Here is an 11,892-nt window from a genome sequence, read left to right on the forward strand (position 1 = left end):
CAAGGCAATGCAAGATTGTGTCAAGAATGTGTTTACAATTGAGAAAGGTGGCAAGAAACATTCCCTAATTCCTTTGCAGAATGAAGAGGTCGGTAGAAGGAACCTGAGTATTGGTAGTCAAGTTGAGTTGGCAGATTCTGGAAGGGTTATCGATCAGTGTGGACAAAAAACCTGTGAAACACCGAGGATGGAGGTGAAGAAACAGAAGAAGAGAAAAAGTGTACAAGTTGAAGACTGTGAGGACATGTATGTGAAGAACCAGTTTGGGCTTTATGTGTTGGATCCCGAAAGTTGTTCTTCCAACTACTGAGAACATCTTTTCGCACCTAGGGAGTCTGATGCAGGAGCATCCCAAGGTAGTTGGCTATCCTACATGATTAAGGGATTTTGGTGGGGTGGAGTGGACCTATTTGGGTCTTGGGTAGTTAATTTTGATGTATTTACTAATTATTGTAAGCCTTTAAAGGCATTTGGTATTTAATTCCTGTTGGAGGTCGACTTGTGGCTCTTCAAATAGTTAATGTAAGGGATATTTAATTTGTAGCATACTGGGCCGACTTATGGCTTAGATTGGTATAAGTAGGGGTTGTGGTGAAGTCTTTAGTCATTATTCATCCATCTTGGAGAAGAGGAGGTGGTAGAGGAGAGAAATTTTGAGAAGGCTAGTAGCTAAGGCTTGGGAAACAAGGAGACTGCTTGGTGGGTTTGCGAGTACCTGTTAGATCTTCCTTTGAGGTTTCTACTAGAGAGTGGATCTGAATAGCTAGGGTTTGGATTGGATCCTGAGGGATCTTGCAAAACAATTACTTGCTTTGTATTTGGCTGTAACCGGGAAGGCCTTACAGCCTGGCACATTGCATGTAATCAGTTATATCTATGAATAAATTATTGTCACTTGGGCTTCAAATCTTGCATTGTTGTTTATCTTCCGTTGTGTGGTTATTTGTTGGGGACTAGGACATCTCCTTTGGGGATTCTCCTGCCTTGCGTTGCATCACTTTTGCCCATAATGCATGATTATCCCTAGTTAATTCTATGACTGCAAGATGTGGTGTCATGATTACATCAATAATTTAACTCCAAAATGCAATGAATCAAAGAAACCCCCCCTAAATATGTGATTTTGGCACTTTATATTTAGTGCAAGTACAATTACCACTTGCTCAATATGGCCAAAATGGACTTCTAACTATGATTATTACAACAAAAAATATGAAGCAATAACAAACTCAATACAATTAGGACACAAGATCTCTAATGGATCAATAAAGTATAAGTAACCAATAGGCAAAAATAGACCAAATGCGGAAAGTGAAATTTTCATTCAAATAAGCCTATCTTAGGATAGTAAATCTGGATTGCTCTCTAAAAATTATGCACTTCCAAAAAAAGGGCACTTGAAAATGTGTCCATATGAGCCAGAACAAAGCCTCTGAAATTTCAAAATCAAGAATTGGACAAGTAAAGTCATCAAAATCTGCAAATTTTGGAAAATCTATCTACCAAAATTAGAAACTAACTGCACCACTCAAAAATTCAGAAAATGTAGGCCAAAATATTTTTAAAATTGCATTGAATTTGGAGTCAGTATGACCAAGTTAAGGTCTTGCAAATTTTAAGAACCAAATAAAAAATGCAAACTGTGAGGGGTCTAGTTGTGCAAGCCAGTGATGATGTCAGAAATTAAGCCTGCCAAACTTTGATGGTCGTATGGCTGTCACAGGGTACAAGTCCTCCTACCCCTTTGATGGGCGCCAATTTTTAGATGGCAAGTTGGAACTTGTGGCAAAAAAGGGACTAGGCAAAAGGCAACTAGATGCTCATTGACTTAATGTGACAAACTGTTGATGTTAAGGTTGATGTGGCAGAAATGAATAGTGGGTCCCCATTTTTCCAGAAAAGGCCAAGTGACTCACAATGTACAAATCAAGTCAAATCTCAGGGCAACCTTTGCTTGAGGGCCCCCAAACTCAGCTTTGTAAATGGTTATTGACTCTAATGTGCATTGGTAATGAGCAAATTGACTGGCAGTGATGAAGGGAACCCGAGCTACTCATAGATCAGATATGAGGAGGTCTGCCCTTGATGTCGACAAAGCCTGCATTGAGTATGAAGAGCCCGAGTAGATACAATCTTTGATCAATGTTCACGTATGTTAGGTCTGAATATGCACAAATTAGATCGAAACAAATGAATGGATCATTGTTGCTCAAAATTCTTTGTGTGTGCTGAGTGGGAGGAAGTGGTTGTATCGTAGAGCTTGAAGTACTCCACTGATCGGAGTCTTAGATCCTAGTGGAGATGTCAAATCGAGGGTGTCGCAAGGCTAGCCGGCCAAAAGAGAAGGGGACTAGCAATATGCTTGTGTTCAATGGGCAATTCAGGATCGGGCTTGAGATTCAATCTGAGATGTCGCCGATGATGTCAGGTGCTCGGGCTACTGACCGTGTGGATGGGAGACATTGCCAAATTAATTGGATTGCGTGGCATTGTTCACCATCTTCGAGATGGGACTGGATATGAATGCAAATTGCTTGTGCTTGACGTTCCCAATCGGAGAAAGTCCAATAAATAACAATGTATACTTGTTGGAGCTGACTGCACATGCTAGGACTACCAATGGTCAAATCATTGTCTTGTTATCCCTAGTCGGTGTTGAATGCCTACAGAAAAAGATCAACCCGTGTGTGAAGTTGGGAGGCAAACTCTTCTATCTTTAATAACAATAGCCCACAACCAAAAACCTATCTAGCAATCAAGGGCCGCTAACTCCAACTATAAATGATGTCTCCCTTGAGCGCTTGTATGGTGACGTTGTGCCCAGGCCTCAAGTTGGGATTTGATCACCAACCCAATGCACAAAGAATATTCTATCTAATTCTTTGCGAAATATTTTGTCGTACTAGCAAAAAGGTACAAAGGCCGATTTGGAAATTGCAGATAATGCAATAAAATAAGATGGAGAAGATGTAGATCTGACAAAAAATGAAGATAAGTTTTTAATAAAAAATTCAGACCGTTACTGCTAATTTGCAGATCGAGCCTTAGAGTTTCGATTTGCAAAGAAAAATATTTGACTTTTGCCCAACATAAGCAAATTTATATTCAAAATTCATTGGAACAGCCACCCGGACGCAATGGTGAGGTCAGATTTTTGCTCAAGACACTCCCACAAGAATGCTAATCCCAGATCTGAATCATGGCCCTCCAAAAGATGAACCAAAATGATCTCCAATGGCTAGCAAATGTACAATCCTACGGCTCTAATACCATGTAAAATTTGTCTAAGGAAATGAATGCAATGCCAAGATCTAAAAGCACAAGTGATAGCACAAGAGAGACAAGAGATGATCAAATGAGAATCTCAATAATGATCAAATGATAATGGATAATCAGATGAATACATGATAGAAGTACCTTGTACATAAAAACAATCAAGATGACTAGGAGTCATACAAAGAGATAAGCATAAAAACTAAGCATATGTCCACCAAAGGTGCATTGTCCTCCATTGAGCATGAAGGTATGTGCACCAATGAGTGGATAATAATACAAAAGTATATCACACAAAGAGAGGTGTAAGATAACAAGTGCTAAAATAGAGTGCTAACTCCTTGGTGTCTACATGACAATTAATATGAAAATGCATTATCCTAAGTAAACTTAAGTAAAGTGTAAATAGTAAATACTTATTTACACCAACAAGAATGTTAGTAGACTTCATGTGCATGGAGATTTTGCATTAATGTCAACTTGGTGTGTGCATTGCTGTGAATTTGGTGAAGAATTATGTGTTCGTATTGTACTAGATGAAGAGAAGTGGCTTATGCGCATAAGGAAGAGAACTATTCAGTGTTGTTATGTGTTATGGTGATTATCAACCTGATGTGTGCATAAAATGTGTCTACTGCATGGGAGGTTGAAATATGTTGGAAACAGTGTTTTAAGTTTGAAATTGGATGTTATGGTGTTGTTTTAATGTCTAATGTTGATGGTTAGTCAATTTCAGGTATATCAAAAAGGTGACAAGTATGGGAAGCTGGTATATGAAGGAAAGAAGATTTGAAGTCCTTGTGGGAGAATGTTATGCATAAGACATTGGTGACTTGTGGTTTTGGTATTGTTATGCATAGTCTATGAATGTTGCACTATCCTACTTTCAGACCCACAGAAGTTCAGAGCTTGAAGATATGTTTTTTTGTTTGCTAACAATATAGCTGGTTTTTTAGGATAATCAAGACTGGTCCAGAGAAGGCTATGCATTGCTCCCCATTGATGATTTCAAGTGTGCAGCTTAGTGAGCATATTCCTAATAATTATGCAGTGTTCCAGTTCAGATATCTTATGTTGTTCTGCAAGTGAAATTATGTTGCTCTAAGTTCAACATTGTTGCCTATGTTGGCCTCTAGCTAACTCAATGGATTTCGGTGACTTGTTTTTTGACTTGTTGACTCAGATATGTGTTGGAGAAAAATTAAGAGGTCAATATGGACCTCGTCATGGCATGTTAAAATCTGCATGAAGTTGTGCACCTTGGAGACTGTTTCCGGGCCAACTAGTTAACATGTTCTAATGGCTTGCTACAGATTACATTTGGCGCCGACTTTCGAGGATGTTGTGGTGTGCGAGCTGTGTTCAAACCATTTGTGAAGGGTGTCTTGCGATGTATTTGGGTCCGAGTTATCTCTTGATGTGGACCACATTGAGTGTGAATTATCGTGGTGGCCAACTTTGTGTAAATGATGCTGATCTCTACCCTAACCAACCTACTTGTGCTTTTGATGATATATATATATATAGATGTGTGGATGGTTGAGTTGAAGAGTGGATTGACTTAGATTTCGTGTGGATCAAATGTGAAGTAAATGTGAAATAGAAAAGGCGTTTGATTTTGACAAAGTTGTTGCAGTGGTCGATCGAGAGATTCGACATCTTTTCAGCTCATCATATCGATGTGCTTGTTAGAAGACAATGGTTCTTTCGGCAGCTTGTACAAACCTACATCTTGCCTTAGGATTGTGAGTCTCAGCTTTTCAAGTCCTATCTTGCCCTAAGGTTATGTACCTTAGCTTGTGAGTCCCTTTCAAGAGCAATAAACTCTCTATCATGGGGACTAAACATTTGTAAAATGTCATTCATATAGTGTGCAATACTCACTATGGACTTTCGCACATTGGATTTTCTACACATTGGGTTTTCTACATAAAAATCTAGTGTTCATGTGTTTGTGTTGTCATTGCAATATCTTGCACTAACGGTTAGTTGGATAAAGATAATTGATAAGTGTGTGTGATAGAAAAAGTTTAAGGCCTTGTTAAGACTAATTCACCCCCCCACGTCCTCAATCTTAAGGTGTGTTCAACAAAAGCTATGCAAGCCAAACACCCTCAACAATAGAAGACCCAAAAAGCTTTGGGAGGCTAATGAATGGAAAATGTGCACAACAATTTTGGAGGTCAATAGGTTTGCCACCAAACTAGCTTGACATGTGCCAAAATTTATTTATCAAAAGTTCGTCTTTTGATTATCACTAAACTCTTGTAAATGCCATCCTCTCTACTCTAACAAATGAAGCTTAGTTTAGACTATAGGTTTCCTTTAAAGCCTTCATGAGGTTGTTCCTCACCTCATGGTCATTAATGAGGAGAAATTCGCCAAGTCTATCGAAATACTACTTTGGGTTCAAATACTATGCAGCCATTTGTAGAGAGATGTTGAGCTTCTCCCACCTTACTTGGATTATGGCACAAATATGGTTGATGTGGAGGTCTCGAGTGGAGTTTGTCTCATGAATGACAACTTTTCTTTGGCCAAGCATGCTATCAATGAACTCGTTGATATCCCCGTGACATGGATTGTCAAAATGCTCAAATCTAATGACAGTGAGAATATGTTGTATAGAGTAGGTAACATATCTCATATTAGACTATATAAGTATCACCAACCACAATCTATTTAACCCTATTCCCCCACTAAATATCTGTCTCATTCCACCACAATTTCTTTAACCCTATTCCCCAACTCTATATCTGTTTCATTCCACCTTAATCTATTCTTGTATCATAGTAATAAGTTGCAATAGCTCTTGAAAATTCAAGCACCTTTTGGCATAGAATGAAATAGGAGGCAAATAAGGTGTCGACAAGTTTGAGAAATTCCTTCCTCACCAAATTCTGCAACTAAAGAGGCATGGTGATTGCAAATGGACATTTGCAGTTGCACAATGTAATATCCCATTGTATTTAATGATAATCAATAGCCAATGTGAAACTAAGGGCAACCTGAAAAGTAATCATACTTGTCTTGTACATATTTTCCTGCATCTGCATAATAGTTAGATTCATTTCAATAAGATCACTATCACATCTGCATAATCATACATGTAGGTGCATCACCATATCCATACACACATGATAATCCATTAGCAAGTCCATCATATCCTATGCATGTATTCATAGATCATATAATGTTCCATGCACGTTATCACATACAGGGAACGTCATACAATATATAGATGCAAACATGCTCATGGCATCTTGCATTACACCATAGCAATCCGCATCATGACATTCAGCAGTATCAAGGCACTCTGCAATAAGTATCATGTTCAGATATATGAGAATGGCATCATAGAGATCATTGCTCCTCATGGTCGGGTGTCACTGCCAACTCATGGACAATTATACAGCCGATAGTATTCCAAGATGACATCATAAATAATGATTTATAAATGATTATAATTCTCAATGATGGCTATATTCATTTACCATCGATACTTGGCATATATTGACTGTTATGTTTAATCTACAATTACATAAAATTATCCATAACAATCGTAATTATTATCAAGTAACAATGGCAGTCACTGCTAATGAAGCTTGGCATCTTCTCATCATGCATCTTCCACACACATACATACTAAGTTGATTGGTTATCCAAAGCATATGTGAAGAATTGATTTAATAAACTTATCTCCCTTTTTGGAATCTGCTCAATAAAGAGCATAGTCGGTTTCTATTGCAACCTATCCTGGTGCAAGTATAATAATTGCAGATCAGAGACAGCACCAATCAAAGAGCATACAATATTATAGACATATCAAAGACGGCTCCTGTATGGAGTATTTGCATAATTCATATCAAAATATCTGAGACGGCATACTTCTACCAAGTATTTATCCTGTAACTTGCAGCGCATATCAGATCAAATATCAAAGACAGCTCACAGAGTAACGTGCATACCATTACATTGTTAAATCAGAAACAGCCAATATATATATATATATATATATATATTGAATTCAGAAACACACATATAATGTCATATCAGAATATCTAAGACAGAATACTTCTACCAACTATAATCCTGTAACTTTAGAACATATCAAATCAAATATCAGAGACGGCTCACAGGGTAGAGTGCATACCATTACATTGCTAAGTCAGAAACAGCCAACATATATTTTGAATTCAGTATTGCTTTCGAACTGCCAAGCATACACTGCAGTCATTAATATATTTATCTCTGCACAACCATTATAGTGTGATAGTATTGAAACGATCAATTGTATTTCATTGTGGCATTTGGAATTACCAGTCATCTATACATAAATATGCACAGACACACTATCATAATCCATTGCATTATTATTCATTAGTGCATTTCCATTACACTAGCATTTTGAATCACCAGTCATATTTGCTATTCAGTAACTTAAGTTCAAAATTCACTATCATTGCATTCATAATTCAAACAGCTGCACATTGGATTAAGAGGGATTTGATAATTCACATAGTGCAGTGTCTAAGTAACCACAAAAAGGGGACATTACACACCACCCTTGCATCCACCATCACCTATTTGACCCGCTGTCATATTAATGTCTTTGAATATATTGTGCATAACATGTACAAAAGGGGTCGAATTGATATGCATGTATGCTGATTGAATGTATCTATCTCCTGCCCTGAAAACATACATTTGTAATTACAAGCACCATAATTTGAGCACCATCCTACTCAAGGGCTTTTCTTGAGATTTAAAACTAGCGCTGAACTTCCTTGTGTTTTCTTCAGAAATCAATTGCCCTTAGGAAGTAAAGTCCAACACTGCATGTTACTATCATTTTGATGAGTGGCCAATCTCTACTGCACCTCCATCCAACCATGATTATTTTGCAGTCATGTCTTATTGAATTGGGAACCTCTTACATTTTGAATTCAAAACAAAACCTCATATGCAGTGCTCTAGAGGTCATTTGGGCATTTGTTTTACAACTCAATGTTTTGTCAAAGAATATCAATGGCATATTCTAGAGATGATTTTGAGCAATTTTTACTTTACAGATATTGTTTGAAAGTCGAAATTCCTTATCACATGCAATAATAATGGCACACTCTAGAAGCGATTGTGGTTACATTTTACTTTGCAGATTTTGCGAAAAAGTCTTTACAGCGTGCAATGTTAATGACATGCTCTAAAAGTGATTTTGGGCGAATTTTAGTTTTCAGTTTTGGCTGAAACCCATTATGGCATGTCCAAATTAGGGATTTTATCCATATTTTGAACTTAAAAAGGATTATAACATTCACCTCTGCACATACTGTTCATTTTATTTTTCAAACTTTCTGCCCTAACCTTGCCTCAGCAAGCATTCCCACGTTAAAGGGCCATTTTTGGCTTTTCACATATTTTAGTCATTCTCTACCAAGGTGAATCAAAGCTGAACATAAAAGTTAAAACTGAAACATTAGAAGCTATAATAAATAATTCATCATAACTTTATCATAATGTGATAGACCCTCTTCTTGGTCTTGGTCCTTGGACTTTTAAGAAATTTTGATGCTTGGCTTTAGAAGCAAGAGAAGATGGTGATGGTGCGCTGCAAACAGAGTTGGCGATAAATATACATTTTTAGATAAATACACAAGCAGGCGATGCGTTTATGGAGTTGATGGAGTAAGCCAGGGATGAAAACCACAATGAAGCTTGGAAAGGCAATAATGGTAAGGAGGACAACCTTGCCCTTTGGTTGTGTCTCTTAGGATTTGTCATCAAAATTTTCAAGCTCTGGATCTAGATACGATGGTATCTTTTTTAAACTGTGGCTTTCATGTATTCCTAGTTGATTAAGCTTTAGAAACAGAACTGCAGATATGACTACTGGCTTGTACAGTATTTTGGAGGGGTCATCGTGATTTTTAACAATTGTCAATAACTACGGCATCTGTGGCCAAATGAAAGGTAACTTTCAATTTTGAAATGCATGGTTTCACCTTTGAAAAGAAACATTAAAAAGGGAACCCTGTATTCGAACACTGGCATCACCTTCCCATTCCGAACATTTCCAAACTGCCGCATAACAGTTACAAATACGAATTCATTTAGGAAGAAAAACCCATTAGAATCGGATTTGCTATGGACAATATCCCTTACAAATATGAGTTTATGATCATTAATGTGAAAGCTATAAAGCTAGAATTGTGAAATCTATAATGTCAAAGTTATAAGACACTACCTTGGTGCAGCCTTCTAGACTTCAGTGGGGTGCACATCAATAGAAGCTTCACCGGCCATTGACTGTATGTATACTCGCAAAGAAAGCCATTATAACTTACAACTATTTATTCACTAGATTGATCTACAGGTTATTTATTAACTTTGTGTCTAATATAGCAAATAGCTACTACAGGTAATATGTGTAGCCATGAAAATAGTATAGATACGTTTACTTTATACATAGATTCTGTCCTGTTTAGGCACATTGCTTATAAATCGTCCTACAGGCTGGTCGATTGAATGTAAAAAATGAACAGATGGTCCTCGTATATTTTGCTGCAAAGAAAAGTGATGTTTATGACGTCGGAAACAGGGCAGAGTGCCACGTCAATGTCCGCTCTATTGTTTCGCACATGCACTGAGCAACGTTATATTTAAAGGAGAAGTCCAATTGAATATTTTCAACTACAATTCTGTGGGATGGACCTTAACGAAAAATGGCATTTCCTAAATTTTATTTGGCTCTGGCTGTTCCAAAGATTGTGAGAAAAGTTGGGATCATTTTTCTTCCCGCTGCACAGACTATTATTTATGCTCATTTATAAATTATGGAGTTTTATAATTTGTAAGGAGGAAATTGTTGAAAAAATATGATGCAACTTACCTAAGTAACGACGCTTGGGCAACCCCTGAAATTCGCATATTTGAGAACCGAAGAAAGCAGAGCGATGAACGAAGGAAGCCATCGCCATTGCGCTGCCCAAGTACGAAAGGATCAGTCGAGCAGAATGGGATATGAAAGTTTGTGTTGACTCACATCATTCGGCCACGTCGTGCGCATCAACTCGATGGATATGAGAGTCAAGTAAGCCCGGTCCGCTTGTTTCCCCAAACTGTACTGGTCACATGGAATGGATAATGTAGGATGTCGACAAGCTTTTCTAGGAAAAGCCCTTGTAAAAGAGGATCACCTATGGTATTGTTTGACCTGTAAAATTGTCTCTTTAGAATCTTGTTGATGATTGTATTTTTAACATATGGGAGGGGAAAGGTACCATTATTCCGTTTGAAATCCAATATTACATTTTGATGATTTTTTAATGTAATTTAATTTTAAAGTTAAGATGTGTTGTTTTTTGTTTTTTTTTTTTGGGGGGGGGGGAGGGGGGGGGGGAGGAGATGAATGATGTATTTATAGGAAGTTTATTTGATAAATTTCAAAGCATCAACCAATAAATGACTTCTATTATGTCGGCCATCACTTTTTAGATAACCAATAAAAAATTTTAAAATGTCCAATTATCAATTTAAATAAAACCTAATTGCAAGTATTTAAGTGTATGGGTCTCCTCATATTTTTCACTTTTACAATAGGAAAGGGTAACCACTTACTTCCCTCACCTTCCTTTTATGTCAATTGTAGGCCATTTACATGGCTTCAAATGTATTACTAAACATTATAAATTCGTAAAAACCTGAGTTTTCATTACATTTGAGCACTTCATTTGTCACCGTCATCTTCCCACAGAGTTAGGTAGGCACAACCATTCAATCTTTGTGAACGCCTTTGACCAAGTAACGCTTGTGCATCATTCCAACTTGTTCTTTTGGATGTTTAATGATGAAATCTACTCCTCCACCTTGATGCCTGCAATTTGCTTTGTTTTTTCATCATTTTTGTCTATGGCCTTGATCATTTAGAGTGTTATTATGTTGTAAAACAATGATCTCAATGTCATTAAAGGTTTCATTTCATTGTAAAATGATTATCTCAATGTTGTCGAGGTTTCATTAAAATGATTCTATTTTACTTATTTTATTTGACCATGAAATAACTATATGTATGATTGTGATATTGCAAATGGGGTTGCAAGCTTTGGGTTTAACCATGGAGGAAACTTCATAGTTAAGCGCGCTTAGGTTGGAGTAGTACTGGGATGGGTGACCTCCCGAGAAGTCTCGATGCTTCACCCCTGTGAGCATCACCTAGATCCAATGAGTACTAAGTGTTCTATTTAATCTCATGAGAGATGGATTCATGTTGAATCACTACTCATGAAATATGGGTCAATGAGTTTGACTCAAAATCACACAGTTAAATCTTGATAGCAATATCACAATTTCACTTATTGTGGAAATTATCTCCTACTTATCAATATATGCATGATGTCTGATTTCATTTTTTATTAAATTATTATCTTTATGGTATTAAGGTTTACATCAAAATGATGAAATACTTCTTCATGCCTACAATTTGCTTCATTTTTCATCATTTATGTCCATGGCATTGAGATTTTCTTTTTGTTGATTTCATTATGATGTGAAATGAATCTTTGTATGGCCTAGATTATTTTATTGCCTCAATGAATTTTTCAATCTCATTGAAAGTTTCAT

At 37.0% G+C, this 11,892-nt stretch overlaps 1 protein-coding gene across 1 annotated transcript in view; it reads right to left on the reverse strand.

The window, feature by feature from the left end:
* HCF244 (NAD(P)-binding Rossmann-fold superfamily protein) overlaps positions 1-10,334 on the reverse strand; it is a 257,194-nt gene extending 246,860 nt beyond the window's left edge. The window contains exon 1 of the mRNA XM_089800195.1: positions 10,163-10,334. Within this exon, the coding sequence (XP_089656321.1) occupies positions 10,163-10,250 (88 nt within the window). The 5' untranslated portion in view covers positions 10,251-10,334. The remainder of the gene's footprint in view (positions 1-10,162) is intronic.
* Between the last annotated feature and the right edge of the window lie 1,558 nt (positions 10,335-11,892).

The sequence above is a fragment of the Cupressus sempervirens genome, chromosome 9, assembly GCF_028749045.1.
Source record: "Cupressus sempervirens isolate cs-2001-9-10 chromosome 9, ASM2874904v1, whole genome shotgun sequence".
Classification (NCBI taxonomy): Eukaryota; Viridiplantae; Streptophyta; class Pinopsida; order Cupressales; family Cupressaceae; genus Cupressus; species Cupressus sempervirens.